The 23,591-nt window shown below is 43.8% G+C and overlaps 1 protein-coding gene across 1 annotated transcript; it reads left to right on the forward strand.

The window, feature by feature from the left end:
* The first annotated feature begins 907 nt into the window (after positions 1–907).
* Positions 908–22,725, forward strand: LOC120826486 (death-associated protein kinase 2). The gene is made up of 12 exons (XM_040188836.2): positions 908–1,257; positions 8,745–8,886; positions 10,252–10,473; positions 11,026–11,164; positions 11,267–11,396; positions 11,646–11,694; positions 11,913–11,939; positions 12,938–13,090; positions 13,343–13,388; positions 13,482–13,571; positions 19,839–19,925; positions 21,217–22,725. Exons 2-12 carry the CDS (start codon positions 8,825–8,827, stop codon positions 21,295–21,297), a joined length of 1,086 nt encoding a protein of 361 aa, XP_040044770.2. The 5' UTR covers positions 908–1,257; positions 8,745–8,824; the 3' UTR covers positions 21,298–22,725.
* The last annotated feature ends 866 nt before the right edge of the window (positions 22,726–23,591 follow it).

Here is a 23,591-nt window from a genome sequence, read left to right on the forward strand (position 1 = left end):
ATATTTCTGTGCGTACGCACGTCCTACGTTTCATCCGTACGACACTTCTGGTTTTATAAATGAGGCCCCTGGAGTGGCAGAGATAGGCGCTAGGTAGCAACAATGCAGGGCCTAGAGGAGGCCAACTTCAATAAGTAAATCAAGTGAAAATAGAGTGTTTCTCAGGTCAATGCATGAGGCTTGAGAACCCTGCACTGAGTTTATTATTGCACATCTTTTTTGAGACGACTACTGTAACGGATGTCTTGCAGCCGAAGAAACGCTGGCTACTGTCACCAGAAAACGGAGCAGGTCCACGTGGATCTCTGCTAGCCAACCGGCGAACTTCATTTCCACGTCACATCTGTCTCTGAAGTGCCGCGGATTCAGCCTGCTAACTAAACTGAGACAGATAAGCTAAACTAAGAAAGCCGCTGTCCGTAGTCGGTGTACAAGAACCAACGTTGCACCAATGTAACCGAGTGTTCTGGGTTGGTGAATGATGCACTCATGACAGATTACTAACCGCCCATAATATATCATCACAGTATACATGTGGTCCTCTATATTTCTTATACAACATTTGATATCTGCCTTTAATTTCCTTCAAAACTGTACAGTAATATATCATGCAAGTATACATGAGCCTAGAGGAGGTCAACCTGACCGAGTATCAAGTGGAGTATCGAGTGTAACCTTATAAGGATCTGGTTCAAAGACAGTGAAATGCTAAATATTATGTAATTCTACTGACTTTATATTTGATTCTATCCAAAACCATACAGTAATATATCATGCAAGTATGCATGAGGATAGAGGAGGTCCTCTTTAACAAGAATCAAGTGAAAATAGAGTGTAACCTCTTAAGGATCTGGTTTAAGGACTCTTGAAAGGCGATTAGCGCCTTTGGGGCTGTACAAGCCCCTTTACCGTAACGCCGTGAATAGAGGCGCGTTTCATTTGGAAATGCGGTCCACATGCCCGCAGTTCTACACGATGTACTCAGGGACATCTCCGTCCGTCTGGTCGGTGTCAACACAAAGATAAGAAGAGGCCGATGGTTGAGAGCCTAACCGACAGGAGGTGCCGTGCACATCGCAGGTCGCAGCCCTCTGTTTGTATGACCGGACATCCGCATTCCGCAACCGCCAGAGCCGCAGGGCCGAACGAGCCGCGCACCGTGGACACCGAGGACACCGAGACACCGAGGAGCGCTTAGCTGCTCACAATAGTCTCACCCACAGGCAGACAACGGTTCAAAGGACACAATCCCACTGGGTATGTAGCCTTCGTTCTGCTCCTAGACTACTTCCACGTCCGTGTCGGTGTGCTTCCCGGTTCATGTGTGTGCAGGTGTGTACATGTGTGTACATGTGTGTGCATGTGTGTAGACGTGTGTACGTACACAGAGATCCACGCAGCAGATTTTACTTTGAAACGTCGTACCCGTGGAATTAAAAAATAGCAAGTGCACTGATTAAAATCTGCATGAATCCGTACAATGGTCCGTCAGCTGGATCTCTGGTGTAAGCGACTTGTTGCTGTTGGATCAGATAATGAAGTCTAATGCACATTTTATTAGGGAAGCTAACAGCTGTTACAAAACAGGCACTGCGTTAGACACGAAGCAAAGTAAACCAAACCAAATGTATTTTGTATTAGTTGGGACTACTTTTATTGGGGTTCCTTCCATCAATCCTTCCATTTCGGCCCATTTCTGTAGTGATAAATAAACCCATAGCTTAATAAAGACCACATAGAACAAAGTCTATGGTGTCAGCTTCTGTGGCAATCGTTTCCCTGAACTTGTATAAATTTGAACTGATCACAGATTAGTATCATTTTCAACGTGTTTTCACAAGAGAAGATCCAGCAGGTATCGCTTCTAATGTTAAGCAGTGACATGCAGTCAGGGTAGGAACTACCTGGACCAAATTAAAACATAAAAAAGTTCATTATTCATTAGGGTCCTCGCTACGACTAGTCGGAGAGGAACCTATTGTATTTCATGGAATTATTATTATTCTCTCACGCAACGATTGCCCTTTTTGAGCCTTTTGGCCTATTTTCGAACTCCTTCCAGGGCTTAAACACGATTCTTTTCAAATTCGCGCAGTGTGATCTTGAGGACCTAACCTCTAAAAATTGTATTTTGCCGGAAGAAATTATGTGTGTAGGGAGCATTTAAAAAAAAACACCATTCGGCATGAAAAGTTGTTTTAACTGGACCATACTCTATCCAATCTGCTCCATATTTCTCATATAGCATGAACTTCTCAACCTGTAGACGTCCATATGATCATTTTTAACCTTGCACCACCTGGGAAAAACAGGAAGTTGATTGTTTTTTTTAATTTTACATCCTGCTCCTCAAAGGTTATGCTCCTCAAAAGTTAATCTGATCCCTCTCACATTTTCTTAGCAGAGAGGTAAGACTTTGATAATGCTTCACTGCGAATATTATAAGAATCCGATAATCGTGGCGAGTGGGTGCATCGGCAAAGTTGATCCTTCGCCAAGAACAACTAAACTGTTGTAACTCTACTCCACAACATCGGATTCTTTCCAATTTACACATGTTTGATGAGACTCTGGGCCTGAAGTGATGTGAAGTTGAATCAAGTCAAAGCGCCACCTACTGATAACAGGAAGTGAAATTTTCTAGTATCCAATTAAAAACAAAGGTGTCATTTCAAGAGGCTTTAATTTCTTAAATCAGAATGTCCTGGTTATCATAGAGCGACACCTTGGGGATGTGTACTCTCTGCCTGAAGTGGAAATACTGTGTAACTATTAGTTGTTTCCTTTATCAATCTAATCCTAAATTGACCAGATGTAGTCTTGTGGTGGAGAATTTGAAGGAAACTTGCTCATGTATGGTATTTTAAGAGGCTTTAATTTTGGAATGGTACATGAGAATGTCCTGGTTATTACTGAGTGACACCTTGGGGATGTGTACTATCCGTCTGAAGTGAAATGATCATGTTTCCTTTTTTGATCTGATCCGATAATCTATGACATTTCGCGTCGCTCCACACGGTTAACGACGACTTGACTCTTGGACGCTTTGTCCGATGGCTGCAGGAGTTCTTGGGTACGTTTCTAGTCGCCCGGCCGGTGCCCCGACGTGCGGAGTAGCGAGGACCCGTCCATCGCTGCTCGCAGCTTTAATTAAACGTTGTATTTTTAATGTTTATTCTTGTGATTTATATATGCAATGTGTTTGTTACAGTTATGCGTAATCAAGTACAAAAGAATTGGTAAAGTAAGCCGTGCTTTTACTGTCCATTCACTGCGAACGACAAGCGAGTCACTTTACGCTTAAGCGTAATTCCCACGAAAGTCAAGTCAAAATGACCACTGCCGTCATGAAGCCCTGTATAGACGAATTTTACAACACTGTGATCGACGTCTTCGTGAGGAAAGAGCGATGGATCGATTGGATACAAATACTCTACCGATTGGTGAGTCAGAAACTATTTTGGGCTAAATATAGAATTAAAAAGTGTGGTTGAAAAGTACCGACTACAAGCCATTTGCCTTTATATTTAATTAAGCAGTCTGTGTTTTCATTGTTGCTGCCTGACAAACATAATTGGCCGAGTGCAATAATTAAACAATAACGTCCGAGAGTTCGTGAATAATGTTGCGTCACAACTGTAATAGGCTCTCATGTTAAGTGTTATCAGTGATGTGATTGGCTCTTGACTTCACATGACTGTGTAAAGTGTAAAGTGTAAGCTGGTCAGTTCCGGAGTTGCAGACTTGTGTGTATGCTGATGTATTCTTGCAGTCTTCAGTAAACATGTTCATTCAACCACAGTCTAAAGTGCATATTATACACCCACCAAGATATCACATTGGTGACGAGGATGGCCGGCCTGCAGAAATGTCATATGTGTTCCAAGACAGGGCATATTTGTTAGGAAAGCGGGGAAGGCAGGACCCACACGCAGAGTTTTGGGAAACAAAAAGACTTTAATAGTCAAGACTTCAAATCAAAAAAAGGCCAAGGGAGAAAAACGCAAACATTCAACAATGAGGCGACAAGTGACAAGAGACACACGGCTTAAATACACTGGGAAGGTGCAGGTGATTGGACACAGGTGGAAACAATCAGACAATCACAGGGGATAGCAGGACAAGGCAGGAAGTGAGGTTAACCAGGGACACAAGAGGCAGAAAACTACAACAAACTACAAAAAGGACGCGAACACAAACCGTGACAATATTTCCAGATCATGTCGAAATAAAAGACAGACTGCCAAGGCCCAGTATAAGTGTAATATGAGTGTTGATGGAGAAGATGACCAATTCAGAGTCGTTACAGTCTACATGACATCCAGTGGGAACGGAGGCATTAAACTGGATAGGTTGGAAAAAGAGGGAATACTTTCCAAAGTGGGTCAAAGTCAATGGGGGGCCTCGATTGTGGTGGTACCACGCCGATAAATCCATCAGCAACTGTGGGGATTACAAGGTCACAATAAATAGCCAACGGGAAGTAGAGATTTACCCCCTTCCCAACACTGAGGATTTATTTGCGACTCTAGCTGGGAGGAAATGGTTTTCAAAGGTAGATCTCTCCCATGCTTACCAGAAATTGAGATTGAGACAGACTCTGAACAGTATTCAACCATAAATACCCAGAGAGGACTGTACCACTACCATCGCCTCAGCTATGGGGTTGCCAGCGCACCATCAATTGTTTGATCAGTGATGGATCAAGTTCTGCGGGGACAAGAAGGAGTGACTTGTTTTTTGGATGACATCTTAATCACAGCCAACACTAAAGCCCTGCACTTGAAAAGACTGGAAGCAGTGTTGGGCTGTCTGGCACGTTATGGCTTGAGAGCAAAGTTAGCCAAATGCAGATTTTGTAGAGTATTTGGGGCATCGGATAGACCATGAAGGCTTACAGTACACCCCACACACCAAAAAGTGGAGGTAGTGGATAGTCATTCCAAATGGCTAGAGGTTTTTCACATGACTTCCACCACGTCAAGCCGAACCATAGAGGTGTTGCGCAACCTCTTTACTGCACATGGTCTTCCGCAAGAGATTGTGTCTGATAATGGACCCCAGTTTGCCTCCTCAGAGTTGAAACATGTTTCTAGCCAAAAATGGAATAAAAGAAACGCTGGTCCCACCGTATCACAGGCTGTCAAACTTTGTGCTCATGTATAGGGTTACGCCTCACTCAGTCACAGGTCACTCTCCAGCTGAGCTGTTCTTAAAGCGTGAGATACGCACCCGCTTCAGTCTGTTGAGACCAGACCTGTCCCACACTGTAACACCAACAGGCAAAACAGAAACTGTATCATGATAGAGAGGGACTGAAATTGAACGAGTTTCAGGAGAATGATTGAGTCAGAGTAAACAATTTCAGGGGAGGAACTGAGAAATGGACTGCCGCTACGGTCATAAGGCGTGTGGGTCCTGTGACATAACTGGTCTGGGAAGGACACCTGTTCTGGTCCGTCCATGTTGATCATATGCTGGGGAGAAGAGGAGAACTCAAGAAACTGGAGCTGTACACACATTTTGAGGACCAGGACTTAACACCAGTTAGATGTGTCACATGTGTCAAAATAAATTTTGACACATGTGACTTTGAGAAACAAGCCTAAGTATATACATTTATATCCTGTTACCAGTAGGTGGCGCTGTCACTGTGATCCAGAATGAATGATGAGATGAATTGACCAGGCGGAGTACATCAATGTATAAAACTTCTAATTTCCTTTTGCCAGGAGGTGGTGCTATTCTTTATTAATTATGAAGTTGGCATGGCAATGGACTATTCAAATATGAAATTCACCACTGTTTTGATATACATGTAACATTTGGGGAGTTTGGGTATAAAGTCCCCAAAAAGGCAGTTCATTGAGCAGAAAAATAATAACAATAATTCCTACAGTTTCAATTGGGATCTCGCTTCCCGATTCGAGCCCTAATAATAATAGTAATTCCTTCATTTTCAATAAAAATGCAGTCCTTGAAATTTATTTTATCTGAGAGTTAAAGGACATAGCCTTATTAAAGATAACTCCAGAATTCTTTCCGTTGCTGCTGGATACCAGAGCAATGTCATCTTGATAACCTACATCCCTAAATAATTGACTTTGGAGGCGCTCTGGGCCTAATAGAATAACCTCTGCTTTGTGTGAGTTTAACATCAGGAAGTTGCTGGTCTTTCAGGTTTCGATGTCCTTAAGCCATGCTTGAAGTTTAACAAGCTGGTTTAATACAATAAATATAATTGAGTATTGTCTGCATAAGGTAAATAACATTGGTCCAAGCACAGAACCTTGTGGAACTCCGTGACTACATTGGTAATCATCTAGATTTCATTGTCTACAAAAGTTGGACTCTGACTTAGGCGAGTTTAGCGCGGCTCCTTTAATGCCAATCAAATGTCCTAACCTCTGTAACAGGATAGTAACCTGCTAGTAACGGGACTTGTCTGTGACTTGCGTCCTTTGTCACTTGGTAAACATGTGAATCTTTAGTCACTTGTTTTTTACGTGAATCCCTAATTACATGCTTATGACTGAAGTTCTTTGTCATTTGCTGGTGACTTGTTAATCGAGTGACTTGTTAGTCATTTTAGTTAGATACATCCTCATGCAAATAAAGTAAAATTATATAATTTATGTCTATAATATATCTTTTAGTTAATTATTTTTAGACCACCATAGATGACAATTAAAATAGTTAGATCGTTTAGACATTTTGACAGTTTACAGGGGTGTCCTGATTCAATTTGACTTTTAGTTGCAAGGTTACGATTTGGTTTTCATTGTAAAACAATGGATTCTTGATTCATTTAGATGAGCAGATTATTGTTTTTTTGTCATAGCTGTCATTGACATTTTATTATTTTTAGCCTTGGTGTGAAATCCTTAGCAAAAAAAAAGACAAAAAAATATAATTGGGCGTAGACTTAATGTGCAGCTTGACACTGGGCTCTTTAATTCTCTATCACAAAGGGAAGTCAGATGCATTGAGGGAAGTTGGTTTTATAGAGCTGATATGTGAGTGGTGTGTTAAATTAACCAAGTCTATTGTCATAGAAGAGGGGAGTTGCTGAAAAGATACAAGGTCAAAAGTCCCATTGGCATATGTTGGTGATGACTGGAGTATACCTTTTGTTCTGATAGCATACACATATGGTTATTGAGGGCAATAATAGCAATGACTGGATGGATATAATAGTTTCCATCTTTTGTTAAGTGAGGGGTTATTGCAGTCAATAATAAAAACCTTTAGGTTCACTACCCCCAAAAGAGAAGTCTAAATTAGGAAGAACAACCCCATGTTATCTCCGCTCTGTAGAAGCTAACAATATCATCCAAGGACTTTTCTTTTTGCTCCATGAAACTGATGTCTTGCATAATCTTGGTAAGGAATGGCCATAGTTAAACTTTTAAATGCAATATACTTGAGTGTGTGTGTGTGTGTGTTTGTGTATCTGGAAGAAGCAGATTTGGTTGAAAGATCTATATTAATAAAATACTTAAGATCAATAGGATTACTAACAACGGACGGATCCGCCCTGTAGTCGACTGCTATCTGGGCCCGTTTTGCTCTTTTGTATTGTATGTGATTGGACGGCTGGGGTTTAAGAGGGAGACGGTGGAGGCCGGCGCTCTCTCTTGGTCTCTCCAGCTCACAATCAGTCTTTGTCATTTTGCAGTGGAGAAAATGTTGAACAGTGCTGGTCACAGGGGGGGGGGGGGCCCTTCTTTTGAACTTGTTTTTTCCTCCGGTACGGGGGGGACAGGTAAGTAAGAATGTTTTTTGCAAAGATTGTTTTGATTATTGTTTTGACCCAAAGCTTATTGTACCCAATGATAAATAAATGATTGTGGGCTAGTGCTTATTTGGGAGTGGCCACGGATAGGCTGCGCTCGTGTTTTCCCTGGACTGGGGCTTAACATAAACACTGTTCATTTTGGCCTTCCAGTTCAGTCTGTTATCGATGGAGACACCCAAGTATGTCCACATCCCCACCCAGAACCCTCAGCGATTATTGAGAGGTTGTCTTCCTCCTGAAGTCCACCACCGTCTATCTGGTCTTGGCCACGTTCAGAATCAGGGTATTTCTACCTGGCCATTTCACAAAGCCACCCACTACTGGCCTGTACTTCTTTTCCCATCCACTTATACACCCGAACCCTGCAGAGTTATCGTTCACGAGGTGAACAGGAAGGGACACAGAACAGTTGCCAGCAGGGCTCCAGCATCACTGACCACCGTATCAGACGGCCCTGTCGGACAAACTGGTCTGCCTCTGAGGTAGTCAGTGATAGAGGGGATGCTGGATGCGTTAACCCCCACCACCCGCAGCTTCTCACTCAACAGGGCTTGGATGCTGTTGAACGCACTGGAGAAGCCAAACAAAGTGATTCTAACAGCCTCCTGTTACATCCCGGTGCGACTGAGCTCGTTGCAGCAGGTAGAAGTTCACTCACATAAAGGGTAGAGAAACATGATTTTCTCTCTACCTTATCGTACGTTCATGCTGCCATTTGGCATCCCTTCACCTCCCCATTGCCGCCCAATCTTCATCACATTCATTAGCTTAAAACCTGTTGCACCCGAGGGTCTCCAAATTTGGTCAAAATGAGCCAGAACCGAGCCAGAACTGGATTATCGAACAAAAATATGAATGCTTCACACAGAGTATCGGCTACAATATGAGAAGACTGCATAGTGTGTGTGTTAATTTGCACTGACATGTTACTGTTTCTCGTACTCAGGTACGACTTTGGTGTAGATGGAGCTCGGGTGACCATGAACCACTTGAAGTTGGACTAACAAAGGAGTGAAACAAAGCGACATGGCGGTCTTCAAACCTGAAAATGTTGAGGACTTCTATGAGATCGGAGAAGTTCTGGGAAGGTATGGATACATTAACCCGTTTACCTTCACACAGCATTAGGTATTTGAACCTTTTACAGATTTTGTATGACAACTCATTTAATTGGAAGTGAAACATTGTCAATGAAGGTTGTCGAGTGGCAGAATTAATTTAAGTGTGCCCATATCCCAAAGAAACTGATTAGCCATGTGCATGGTTAATAAACTTGAAGACGCTGGAATTACTTTAACAGCTGACAGGAAGGGCGATTGCGTGCATTTTTTAAAGTACCGGTACTAAAAAAGGGCGGCACGGTGGCGTGGTGGTTAGCACTGTTGCCTCACAGCAAGAAGGTCCTGGGTTCGATTCCGCCCAGTGGCCTTTCTGTGTGGAGTCTGCATGTTCTCCCCGTGTCTGCGTGGGTTCTCTCCGGGTTCTCCGGCTTCCTCCCACAGTCCAAAGACATGCTCTGGGGATCAGGTTAATTGGGGACTTTAAATTGCCCGTAGATGTGTGAATGTGAGTGTGAATGGTTGTGTGTCTCTGTGTTAGCCCTGCGATTGGCTGGCGACCAATCCAGGATGTACCCTGTCTATCGCCCGAAGTTGGCTGGGATGGACTCCAGCCCCCCCCCGCGACCCTGTGTGCAGGATAAGCGGTTTTGACAATGGATGGATGGACGGTACTAAAAATGTTGATCAACGTAAGGGTACCGCGGTACCTTTCTAGTGCCGTACACCGTGCCACACTAGTCCTGACCCCATCTCTGACAGTTAAGAACCTCCACGACACTCCACGTTTCCCTCACTGCCAACATTACAGCAACAACACGTTCCTGCTGCACAACATCATGTGAATACGCCCCCCTCTCAATCAATGCAAGTTCTGGTCCAGGCTATGTCGTCTCACGCCTTGACTATTGTTACTCCCTCTTAGTAGCTCTACCTGCCAGCGCCATCCGACCTCTGCAGCTCACCCAGAATGCAGCAGCGACGGGTCTTCAGCGTACCCAAATTCACCCCCAGTACTCTGCTCCCTTCACTGGTTACCAGTGGCTGCCCGCATCCATTTCAAAACATTGGTACTTGCGTACCGTACAGCTAAAAGATTCGGTCCAGTCTACATCCAGAACGTGGTCAAACCTTCTGTTCCAGACAATCTGCTTGCTGCTCCCGCACAGAAAGATAAAAAGTCAACAAAATGACGCTGTTCGCTGTCCTGGCTCGTGAATGGTGGAATGAGCTCCCCATCGACAGCAGGACAGCTGGAAAGGTTAGGGCAAAGCTAACCCTAACCCGCAAACTGAAATGCACCTCTACCGACTATACCTAAACTAGTCAGCCCTTTATTGCTGTATCGCGAGGTCAGTTTGTAATGTCTGTGAATTATGTTCTTGCCCCATACAGTGGGCATTTTGGTCAGGTTCGACAGGTTCGGGAGCGGGCTACTGGGACTTGTTGGGCAGGCAAGTTCCTGAAGATCCGGAAGAACACGTGCAGTCGCCTTGGTCTGGACCGGAGCTGTGTGGAGAAGGAGGTGGAGATCCTCCAGGCTGTACAACATCCAAACATTGTAACTCTCAAAGACGTTTTTGAGAGCCGAGCTGAGGTGGTGCTCGTCCTGGAGCTGTGAGTGACGTGTGTGTGTCATGTTATTGTAGCACATTGTCTTGCACCCATCCAGTGTGAAGCTGCAGGGTGTGCATGCTGTGTCATACGTCATGGCAGCATTCAGCGTGAAAATCAGACCTCACAGAGACATTTCGAACATAGCTGCCCATAGATGTTTAGTTGTGCCAGTCAACCCCAATGTTTTTCCACAAATTGAAATGTCTTCAGAATCAGAATTGTATTTATTGTCTTTAAATACACATTAACATGAATCCAACATATTGATGCAGAAGACGTTATCTCTCAGTCGCAACACACACATTGAGCTTCCCACAGCAGCTCTCAGGATGGATACCGGTTCACTCACAGCACCTTTCATGCGGATACGACAGCACAGGCACCAGCCAATCAGATCGTGTTTTAAAAAAGATCTCTCGTAACCCCTGGAGTGCCTTTACGTACCCCCACTGTAGAACTACTGCTCTAGGGTTACATCTGTATTCCTGTCTAATGACCCCCTGGAAGACGAAATAATAGAAACACTTAACACGTGTGTATTTGACATTTCAGTGTTAGTGGAGGGGAGTTGTTTGACTTCATTGCTGCAAAGGAGAACCTGCTGGAGAGTGAGGCCATTGAGTTCATGAAGCAGATCCTGGAGGGACTTAGCTTTATGCATAGCAAGAACATCGGCCACTTTGACCTCAAGGTACCAATGCATTGCTGCTTCTCTGCTTGCCTTGGATGTTTGGAAACAGATGTGAACTCAAACTGAACATTCCACCATAACGCCGTTCGTGTCTCTGTTCAGCCAGAGAACATCATGCTGTCAGACAAAGTGGCTGCTCAGCCCAACATCAAACTCATCGACTTCGGCCTGGCTCATCATTTTTATCAAGGGGAGGAGTACAAAAGCACAAGTGGTACCCCACAGTACATCGGTGAGGATGAGTATTCCTACATTTGTGTCAAACTGTGAGATCTTTTCAATGGCATTTGTATCTATGAAATCCTTCATGAACAGGCAGTAAGAGCAGCAGGCAAGTCCCGAGCTCAACATATTGTTTTCTCTACACATGCACTGATGAAGGACTTCTTTCATATTCAACTAGACTTGTTGTCTATTTTTCTATCTGTATGTCTGTAAATCAGTCTGTCCGTCTGTCTTTGTGTATGTCCCTCTCTTTCAGCACCCGAGGTGATCAACAGTGAGCCTCTGAGCACAGCAGCAGATATGTGGTGAGGATTGTTCCACCGAGCAAAGCCAACGATGACTCTTTACTGCCTGGTGTCTGTATAAATTCCTCTGTTAGTAAGGGCCTCTAAGCCCCCCCACTATGGTCGCATTTGTCTCACTGACCTAATGAGGGGACGTCCAAGCTGACAGTATTTGTCTTGAAAAAGTTAAAAGCACCTCCCATCCACATGCCTGCATCTTGTGCTTATTTGTCCCCCAGGAGCATTGCTGTTATTACCTACATTCTGTAAGTACAGTCTCTCTATGGCTCGGTTGGCATGTGAGTGTTGCATGCACTATGTACTGTCCTACAGGGGCGACTGTGGGTGAGTGGTCGTCCTCCAATCAGAGGGTTGGTGGTTCGATCCCAGGTCCTGCTAACCCGCATGTCGATGTGTACCACTGAGGTGCCATGTTGGGTGCCATGTTGGCCAACATCGGCGTCAGGGGGTCGTGGCACGTTTGGAAGCTGTGCCACATCATGTAGCACAGCACATGCAGCACGATGTTTCACACCTTTTCAGGAGTAAACAATAACCTCCCTCCAGTGCAGTCGAGGCAGCGCCATCTGCCCTTAAACAGGCCGATGGTGCGCTGCACTACAGCGCCAATCCTTCCATGTGCCACGTCTCCTAAGAGCGAAGATCAGCCATCAGCGTCATTACGCATTGTGACGGCATCATGGCATTTTTATTACCGTCCATCTGATTGCATCTGACAAGCAACAGCTGTGTTTAGAGGATGAATTTAATAACATGCCAATATTATTGCAGAACATATTTCACTTTACTTTTTGAAAATGTGTTAATTTGTATTTCTGTTTGTTTTACGCTGCAGACTTTCACACACGTTTGCGTGTTTCTTGCATTTGCCGACGGTTCTCATTTCACCCGTTTTTGTGCGTACGCTTGGGTCCGAGCTTGCGTGAAGGACAGCACATTTTTCCGTCAAGTTTGCTTTTTATAAATACCAATTATTGCGTAGAGAGCGGGGTACGCCTTCTTTTGTGCGTACGCAACGTTTATAATCGAGGCCCCTGACCCCTAATTGCTTCCTGGGCAAAAGTGTAAAAAGCCATGGGTTAAAAATGCAATGTAAGGATAAAAGCGTCAGGTAAATGACCTGTAATGTGATGTAAAGACTATAAAAGCACTGTACAGTCCATTTATCATTTTATGGTCTGTAAATCCTTTTATCGTTGTATGTAATAAAGCACACAACCTGGATGTCTCACTCTGTCCTCAGATTGAGTGGTTTGTCACCATTCCAAGGTGAGACAGATGAGGAGACACTGAGGAACATCAGTGTCATGAACTACACGTTCCCTCCGCAGTATTTCAACATGACCACCTCCATGGCCAAAGACTTCATCCAGAAACTCCTTTTAAAAAACCCCAGGTTTGTTAGTCCCCTATTAGAGCTAAAGCAAGTTTGTGCAAATAAGTAAGGTCTATAATAGGAATAGGACACATGCTGCTGTATATGCATGTCATGTATATTAACTGACATTGATTTATTGATTTATTTAGGTGTACTGCACCAAATGGTGCCTCGGCTACAAGACAATAGACAGCAAACACATCACTACTGCTCACATCTTCCGGCTCTTGAGATCTGTTGCCATGACACCCCTATTGATGTGTATTTCAGTGAAAGAATGACAGCTGAGGAATGTCTGCTTCATCCATGGATTAAGGTTACTACCAGTCTTCCAACCTTCTTGGATTGATTGCTACTAAATATTACTGTGTGTTACTTAAAACAACTGCACATGTTGTCTTTTTTTCAGCCTATCACACGCAAACAGGTGGCCCATAGGAATCGTTCCTCAATCAACATGAAGAACTTTAAGAAGTTCAACGCGAGAAGAAAATGGAAGGTGAGTGTGGATATGTACGCCAAACCAACATGTAAGTCAGGGGTCTCAAACTCGCGGCCCGCGGGCCAATTGCGGCCCCCGGGACGATATTTTGTGGCCCCATCCTTAATATGAAAGTGTAATGTTAGTGCGGCCCGCAAGTTTTATACTGTAACCCCACTGTCAGCTGCTGTGTGGGACATGTTATGATGTTCTGGTTTCCTACTGTGTGCTTGTCCAGTGAACGTGGCATGCATGTGACTGACATGGGGGGCGGGTCGTGTGTGTCGGCCGAGGTGCAGAGAGCAGGAGGGTGAAATTCAGTTTCCTGCCCTCTTTCGCGCAGGTGATCATGTGACTAACCGTTAGCATCGCTCGTTTAATAAAGTTTTCCTTTACGACTCACACTAACAACACATGAAGCATCTGACGTCACCGACGAGCGTCTCCGTCCATTACTACGCAGCTTCGATTCACGTAACTTCACGTTTGGCTATAAAGGAATTCTACGGTCACATGACCTTAGGTCTCCCCCGCTGAGTTAAAGGAGGACTAGTGTTGGAGTCTCATTCCGACCGATCCCCCAGGGTGGGGTTCAATGACTGCTTTTGAAAGTGAGTGTTAAGTTGTGTTATTGTCGACCATGCCGTTCGGACGCTAGTCTGGCCCGCGTTCGGTTGAAGTGGGCTGCATCTGGCCCGCAGCTGATTTGAGTTTGAGACCCCTGATGTAAGTAAAGCATATTGGTATCAAAGATCGACAGTAGAGACATGAAATGGAAGACGAGAGAGATTAGTAACAAACTGCATTAATTCAATTCAATTCAATTCATTTTATTTTGTATAGCCCATAATCGCAAATTACAAATTTGCCTCACAGGGCTTTACAGTGTGTACACATACAACATCCTCTGTCCCGAACCCCACCATCGGCACAGGAAAAACTCCCCAAAAAATGAAAAAACCCTTCCAAGAGGGAAAAAAGGGAAGAAACCTTAGGGAGAACGTCAGAGGAGGGATCCCACTCCCGGGATGGACAGACTACAATGGATGCCATGTGTACAGAATGAACAATGTATAATACATGCAATTCCTATGACAGAAATGATTCAAGTAATTGTGAGTAGTAAGCCAGGCGCACAGCAGGACCACTGCAGGGACAACCATCATCAGATAGAACCACCATCCACAGAAGCCTGTGGGGAGGGAGAGCACAGAGACTTAGAGCGACCTAGAGGGTAATGTCGGTTTATGAGTACAGTAATATGATTATTATCTAAAATAATGATGATGATGGCAGCAGCAGGCGTCAGCAGGGCCACGGTAGGTGTCAGGACCAGGGTCCCGAAGGAACCACGATCTACGGAGACCTGATAGGGGAGAAAGCAAAAAAAAAACTCCCGGAAAGAAGCTGTATTAGTCATGTGCATTAATAAAACTTGAATTATGGTAGTACGAGAGCGTGAGAGAGGAGCTCGGTGTGTCCTAAGAATTCCCCCGGCATTCTAAGCCTATAGCAGGTTAACTAAGGGCTGGTCCGGACTAACCTGAGCCAGCCCTAACTATAGGCAGAATCAAAGAGGAACGTTTTAAGTTTTACTTTAAAAGAGCTGACCGAATCTGCTCCCCGGACTGAAAGTGGAACCTGGTTCCACAAAAGAGGAGCTTGATAACTGAAGGCTCTGGCCCCCAGCCTACTTTTTAAAACCATAGGAACAACAAGTAACCCAGCATCTATGGAGCGCAGTTGCCTTGTAGGGCAATACGGTGTTACAAGCTCTTGAAAATAATTGGTGCCTCACCAGCAAGTGCCTTGTAGGTGAGGAGAAGTACCTTAAAATCTATTCTTGATTTAACAGGGAGCCAGTGCAGAGAAGTTAATACAGGAGTGATATGATCCCTTTTCTTAGTTCTTGTTAATACACGTGCTGCAGCATTCTGAACCAACTGGTTCAGCCTGATAACAAAGAATTACAGTAGTCCAGTCTGGAAGTGACAAACGCATGAACTAATTTTTCTGCATCACTTTGAGACAGGAAGTTCCTGATTTTTGATATGTTACGTAGATGAAAATAGGCAGTCCTTGAAGTCTTCTTTATATGCGAGTTGAAGGTCATATCCTGGTCGAAGAGAACTCCCAGATTCCTGACGGTGCTGCTGGGTACCAGAGCAATTCCATCCATAAAAACTGTATCACGTGACAGCTGGCTTCGAAGGCGCTCTGGGCCTATCAGGATAACTTCCGTTTTTTCTGAGTTTAGCATTAGGAAGTTGCCGGTCATCCAAGTTTTGATGTCTCCAAGACATTCTTGAAGTCTAACTAACTGGTCCGTCTCTTCTGGCTTGATCGACAGATACAGTTGAGTATCGTCTGCATAACAATGGAAGTTTATGCGGTGTTTCCTGATAAGATCGCCCAAAGGAAGCATATAGAGGGTAAATAAAATCGGTCCAAGTACAGAACCTTGTGGGACTCCGTGACCAACATTGGTGGTCTTTGAGGATTCACCGTTTACAAGCACAAACTGTGCTAGGATAAGTAGGATTTAAACCAGCTGAGTGCAGTTCCTTTGATACCAATTAAATGTTCTAGTCTCTGCAACAGGATACAATGGTCTATGGTATCAAATGCGGCACTGAGGTCCAGCAAGACAAGAAAAGAGATGAGTCCGTGGTCCGATGCAAGTAGAAGATCATTCGTAATTTCCACCAGTGCTGTTTCTGTACTGTGATGCACTAATCCTGACTGGAAATCCTCGAACAAAGCATTGTTTTGTAGAAAGTCACATAATTGATTTGCGACGGATTTCTCAAGGATCTTAGAGAGGAAGGGACGATTAGAGATAGGTCTGTAGTTAGCCAACACCTCTGGAGCAAGAGTAGGTTTCTTAAGAAGAGGTTTAATTACAGCTACCTTGAAGGACTGTGGTACATGTCCTGTCAACAAAGACAGATTCATAATATCGAATAAGGATGTGCTAACTAAAGGAAAAACTTCCTTAAGCAGTTTGGTCGGAATCGGATCCAAGAGACAAGTAGAAGATTTAGACTTTGAAAATAAAGAAGTCAGTTGATCAAGGTTGATGGAAGAGAAGGCATCCAAACAAGCATCAGGGCCCACTGCTGCATGCAAGGTTCCTACATCGGAGGACAGGTTGGCACTGGTTGAAGGCAGGAGACCATCAATTTTCTCTTTGATAGTCAGAATCTTATCATTGAAGAAGTTCATGAAGTCGTTACTAGTGAGGTCCAAAGGAATACACGGCTCGACAGAGCTGTGACTCTCTGTCAGTCGGGCTACAGTGCTGAAGAGAAACCTGGAGTTGTTTTTATTTTTCTCTATTAATGATGAGTAATAAGATGCTCTTGCGTTACGGAGAGCCTTCTTATACGTTTTAAGGCTGTCTTGCCAAACTAGCCTAGATCCTTCTGATTTGGTGGAACGCCATAATCGTTCAAGTTTCCGCACAGTTTGCTTTAGGTTCCGTGTTTGAGGGTTATACCACGGAGCAGACTTCCTTCTTGTTGCTATTCTTCTTTCCAGAGGAGCAATAGCATCCAGCGCCACTCTCAAAGAGCCTGTAGCAGTATCGACAAAATTATCGATCTGGGACGGACTGAGGTTCTCACAGGAGTCTTCTTGTATCTTGAGGCAGGGCACTGAACTTAGAGCAGAAGGAATGGCTTCTTTAAATAAGGCTACAGCGGTATCCGATAAGCGTCGACTGTAGAAACCCTTGGCAGGAGGAGGTGGTTCTGATAGTAGAAGTCTACGGTACACCAGTCAATAGTCTTGTGACTAGCGATAGACATTATCTCATATGATCTCATACCACCCTTAAGTGTTACATTGACGGACATTGTCCCATAATTGGCGGAGTAGTGGATAATTCAAACCATTTCAATGCTCACATTGATAAGTGAGAGCATCTCAACACTGAAAGTGTATTCACACTACGTCGGGCTGTCCCGCGTCTCTGTGCATTTTTATCCACTTTTATCCAAAGCGACTTATAATACGTGCATTTAACCATAGGGATACAAACTCAGAAGAACAAGAAACAACAATTTCCAACTTAGGAACCATTATAAGTACAATGTAAGTGCTACAGTTATTTAGTGTGTTAGTGGAGGTAGAGTCTGAAGAGGTGCGTCTTTAGTCTGAAGATGTGAAGGCTCTCTGTGGTCCTGATGTCTTCAGAGAGCTCCTTCCACCATTTAGGAGCAGGACAGCAAAGAGTGGTGATCTAGTCGAGTGTTTTGTTCTCAGTGGGGAGGAACAAGCAGTTTATCACATGCAGAGCGGAGAGTGCGGGACGGGATGTCGGGTTGGACCAGGTCCTGGATGTAAGCTGGACCCCATCCATTCACAGCATGGTACGTGAGCACCAGTGTTTAGAACTGGATGGGCCACCGGTACCAGTGAAGAGAGCGGAGGAGCGGAGGAGTGAGGGAGAACTTAGGTTAAAGACCAGTGGAGCTGCTGCATTCTGGATGAGCTGCAGAGGTGGAATGGTGGTAGCAGGAGACCTGCAGGAGAGAGTTACAGTAGTCCAGGAGGGAGACGACAAGAGCCTGAATCAGTACCTGCGCCGCCTTCTGAGTGAGAAGAGGACGTATCCTCCTGATGTTGTAGAGCGTGTATCTACAGGATCGCGTTGTCGCAGTGATGTTGGGAGTCAGGGAGAGTTGACTGTCAAGTGTCACGCCGAGGTTCCTGACAGTAAAAGTGGGCATTTACACGGAGTTGCCAAAATTAACAGTCAGGTCCTGGGTCGGAGGGTCTTTTCCCAGAAAGAGAAGTAGTTCAGCCTTGTCGGGGTTGATTTTCAGATGGTGGGTGGACATCCAAGTAGAGATGTCAGTCAGACAGGCAGATCCGTGCCGCCACCTGGGTGTCGAGTGAGGGACGGAGAGAGTTGGGTGTCATCGGCATAGCTGTGGGAGGAGAAGCCATGCAAGCAAATGACAGCGCCGAGAGAGTTGGTGTAGAACGAGAAGAGGAGGGGACCCAGGACGGAACCCTGAGGAACTCCAGTAGTAAGATTACAGATCCTCGCCAGGTTACCCGGTAAGTGCGGCCATCGAGGTAGGACGAGAGAAGGGAGAGAGCAGAGCCTGAGACTCCAAGTTCCTGAATGGAGGAAATAAGGATCTGGTGGTTGACTGTGTCAAATGCAGCAGAGAGGTCCAGAAGGACGAAGACAGACGAGAGAGAGGAGCTCTAGCAGTGTGGAGTTGCTCTGAGACAGCGAGGAGAGCAGTCTCTGTGGAACGGCCTTGAAGCCTGACTGGTGGGGGTAAAGGAGGTTGTTACAGTGGAGATAGGAGGAGAGTTGGTTAAAGAGCGCACGTTCAAGAGTTTTGGACATAAAGGGAAGAAGAGAGACCGGTCTGTAGTTGTTTTCTTCAGAAGGGTTGAGGGTAGGTTTCTTCAGGAGAGGGTTGACTCTTGATAACAGAGCATTGTTGATGAGACAAGAAGGTCAGGAGCGATAGATTGTGGAATATGTGATGGAATGGGGTCAAGGTAGTCGGACAGGCAGCGGTTACTAGGGTAAGAATTTGCTTAGGAGACAGGGGGGTGAAAGAGGAACGCGAGGGTGAGTCAGTGGGACACAAGTAGTAGGAGGTGGGTTTGAGAAAGAGGAGCGTATGTCAGCTATTTTTTGGGGTAAAATAGTTATCACAGTCTCCTGGAAGAAGGGTGGAGGAGGACTAGGGAGTTCGAGGAGGTTGGAGAAGATAGAGTTTTTGGGGTTAGAAAATGAGGACTCAATTCTGGATTGGTAGAAGGAGCTTTTGGCAGCAGAGATAGAAGCAGAAAAAGAGGAGAGAAGATATTGAAATTCAAGCAGGTCATCAGGTCGTTTATATTTACATCTCCTTTCCGATGCTCGCATGGTGGCTCTCATGGCATCGGTTGAGACAGCCACGGAGCCGGAGGGGATTGGCCAATGCCCCTACGTGTGCGGAGTAGCAAAGACCTGTCCATTGCTGCTCGCAGCTTTTATTTCACGTGTGTTTACTGCTCACACCAACATAAAAGGCCCAGACACACCAGCTATTCAACACAAACAACATTATGTCCTATTTTGCCTTTCTGAATGGTGAGCTGTTTGCATTGCGGCTAGTAGTCGTGTGTGCTACCTAGGGGTTTCACACCTGAGCAAAACAAATGAGAATGCCTTACTAAGTAACTTTATAGGCATAGTACTAACATCCATGTATTCTGGTTGGCTAACAAACTTTACTGACCACTGTGAGCCGTTGTCTCTTTACCCCGTAGATGTCCTATAACATGGTGTGGATGTGTAACCGGCTGGTCCAGTTGAAACTGCTGCCGAAGGGCAATACAGATCCAGATCCACTACAGGTGAGACACTTTATTTCATTAAACTTAAGTCACATATTCATTTATTTGTTATTATTGCAAAATATTGCTCTGGTTGTTCATTATAGAGACCAAAAGTCAAAATTTTGGATCCAGGTTAAATCACAGATGTTTAAGAATGGCGTCATAATCTGTGGCCGCAGGCATGTGATTCTTTCTGATTGCATCTGTAATCATTAGGGGTGTAACGATTCATTCACTGAATCGATTAATCGATTTATATTCCTGCGATCCAACTGAATCGATCTGTGCTCCGCAAATCGGCATTGCGGACGGCATATATCGATTACAAACCGATTGAAATGGTACATAATCGATTGTATCGATACCTGGAAACTGCACATTGGATTTAAGTACAAAAACGGTGTGGATGTGTGTTTGTTTGTTTTTTAGCACTTTAGACGCGTTAAACGTTACTCGATGCTTCAGTCTGCCTGTCTGTGACGTCATCAGTACGCAGCGGCAGCCGCGCGAAACTCTGAACAACAACAAAACACAGCGTGGAGGAGACGACTGCGAGCGAGACATTTACAAACCAACTTATCGATCCAGCGTGTGGAAACATTTTGGCTTTACACGGAGGTGTTCTAAATAAGTCGCTCGCTGTTTGTAGAATATGTAGAAGACAAATAAAAACCACGGAAACACGACAAATCTTTCCGGCCATCTACTAAGGCGCCGCGGGATTAAACAACGCCGACAGTCAGGACCTCTAGCAGCGTCACCGCTGCAGCAGCAGCAGGTAACTGCAGCTCTGCAGACACCTCAGGCCTCGCCAGCACCAAACTCATCACAGTAACAAGTTTATCTGTGAAGACATGCGACCCTAAAATGTGGTTGAAAATCCGGGGTTCTGTGATTTGATCCAAACATTGTGTAATTATTGTGTAATGTTTACATTGAAAATGGCACTTGATTCCAATAAAAGGTTAATACATTTGCCATTAATTGTTGTTTGCTTGTTTATAATATCCATAATTAATTTAAACCTGATTTCCTTACAATAAACAACAGGGATCTCAGAAACTTTGCCTGGACTGTCCAGTAAAGTTACTGAATCGATTTCAAGTCACTGAATAAAATCGAATCGAATCGTTCTAAATTAACCCAGATCGTCCATGAATCGAATCGGCAACCATGAATCGCGATTTGAATCGAATCGTTGTTAAGATGAATCGTTACACCCCTAATGAGTATCCATATTAGTAGTTCCAGATGCGCAGATACAAAATCTTGTGTTCGATATTAACCAATCTGTACTCCCTTCCTCCAGAGACAATGTGAAAGCGACGTAGAGGACAACGAAAGCAAGCCCGCCTCTCTGCTGCGTCGAAGACTCAGCAGCAGTTCATAAAGCTGAGCAGAGAAAGATTCCAGGATGCATCTCTAAGGGAAAAAGTGAAACAGGCGATGGTACTGTCAAATGAGTGTGCATGACTTCATCTGATGCCTATTTCTCAAGACAAAAAAGCTTTCATTTTATTTCACGTACAATGTATTTTGGTGATGGCAGGTAAAGTTTTTGATAACAGTGTGAAAATAAAGCATATTATAGTATCAAAGAGAAAAATTCTTTAAAATGTCACATGATATTATAAAGGATAACGAACATGAGGAACAATAAAAAATGTATCATAGTAATAAGTGAGAACAGTAACATTCCTAAAAAGACAAATCTCTCCTTCCCCTTGTTAACAGACCCCCGTTTGGGACTGTGCTTCTATGGGCGCCGTTTGTAAAATGTAATATTTACACTTAACATTTATATTATTTAACAACTTTGTGTTACTGCCAAACCTTATCCTTGGAAAAGTTATTGCATGAATTTACATAAATTTCTCTCTAAATGTTTGAAAAAGTGACATGAATATTGTTGTGTTTTTTTTTACATATGATAATGCTAAATGTACCAAAGCTGCGCAGGATTTTCGAACGTACGACATTTTACAAACGGTGCCCCATATGCTTCTAATCCAGGATGCCACAAAGTCTTCTTGGCCAAATGTTTTTGTAATTTTTATTCAGTTTTTCCACCTCACATACAGGATTCTATGTCTGATTCTACATAACATGGCTACCATATCAGCTGACTTTGGGTCACATAGGTCATCATTTAAAGCAGAATTCTATCATAACTAACCTCCTATTTCTTTACGTACCTCATGACTTTATTTTTGTAATATAACTTATTTACTTAAAATGTTTCTGGAAACTTTTTCTGTTTTGTGTAAAATGTTTTGAATGTTTAGAAAAATTTGAACTTGAGCTAAAACTCAGATTCTAAGCTCCGATAGGAGCTGTCAAACTCAAACCCCCTGATCATTTTCATACTAATGAAGATGCTATATACATTCTAATTAGTAAAGTACTTTATTTTAATCAGTACTTGTTGTTTGACGTCTTGTACTCATGTATTAGGTCACTTGCCTTGTGATGTATGACTTATCACACAATCATACATGTGTTGTAAACAATTTCACCAACTAAACATCTGATCTTTTTGACTGTCATCTGGATTCAGTCAAGACTTGGAACAATGATGACACGTCCGTTTGCACGAGTATCTTGTTTAAAATGACTTGTATCTGTCATTTGACTGCTTAATTTCCTTTTTATCTCATTCGAATGATTCACTTGACAAAGCAAATTGCAGTAGGTCAACAGTGAAACTGCAGTTACTTTGATCACTGCTATACTTGACTAAATATATACAGAACTTTCTGACATACCTCACATACAGAGAGGTTTAATGTGAAAGTTATAATAAAGATTTTGAATGAAATAATATTTGCTGTTTCCTTAAAATAGTATTAAAACAACTGGCCTGTCCTTTCATTTTCCCTCTTCCCAGAGGTCCTCCAAATAGATAAAAAGGACTGGGCCATTGCATCATTTGTAACTTGATTCTGCAAAATGTATTTCCTGCGTTGTCATTCACAAGCAAGGCTTAGAAATGAAAAGTGCCTGGAGGAGAGGAGCGATAAACAAGATATTAGGTAAGGATCGAGCAGTGGAGTGGTAGCTATGGTTGCATGTTTCAAAATTCGCTGTGATGCCAGATTACTGCTCACATGACTCCACCTACATTTGGTTTATGATACCTTATCCCAATATGTATGTTGGTGCTTTGTATGTTCTTAAATAATCATCCATGTTGTTGTGTATCCGAACCCATCTTATAAAGGTTGTCTCGACTGCTCGTAGAGGAACCTATTGTATTTTACTGAATTATTAACCTCTCTAAGGCATTTGGCCTTTTGGGGAGCTCTATCATCCATCCATCCATTGTCAAACCGCTTATCCTGCACACAGGGTCGCAGGGGGGCTGGAGTCCATCCCAGCCAGGCGATAGACAGGGTTCATCCTGGACTGGTCGCCAGCCAATTGCAGGACTAACACAGAGACACACAACCATTCACACTCACATGCACTACGGGCAATTTAGAGTCACCAATTATCATTGTTAAATTTGACATGCATATCAGTACTCGTGTGAAATGTGATATTTCTGGGGTCTCACATTTGGGTATAAAGAAATGTCTCTATAGCTCCCCTAGAAATTTGAAAAGTACCACAGTAGCCCAGTTTTTCCTCCCGATGCCCGATTGACTTGGCACACATGTGCTCTTGGTTAAGCTCTACAAAAAA

This window comes from Gasterosteus aculeatus, chromosome 10 (assembly GCF_964276395.1).
Source record: "Gasterosteus aculeatus chromosome 10, fGasAcu3.hap1.1, whole genome shotgun sequence".
Classification (NCBI taxonomy): domain Eukaryota; kingdom Metazoa; phylum Chordata; class Actinopteri; order Perciformes; family Gasterosteidae; genus Gasterosteus; species Gasterosteus aculeatus.

Excerpts from the sequence above, each read along its gene's own strand:
- LOC120826486 (XM_040188836.2), top strand. The coding sequence starts at position 8,825 with ATGGCGGTCTTCAAACCTGAAAATGTTGAGGACTTCTATGAGATCGGA. Across the intron at positions 11,695-11,912 it reads AGCACAGCAGCAGATATGTG|GAGCATTGCTGTTATTACCT; the intron begins GTGAGGATTGTT and ends TTTGTCCCCCAG. Across the intron at positions 13,389-13,481 it reads TGCTTCATCCATGGATTAAG|CCTATCACACGCAAACAGGT; the intron begins GTTACTACCAGT and ends TCTTTTTTTCAG.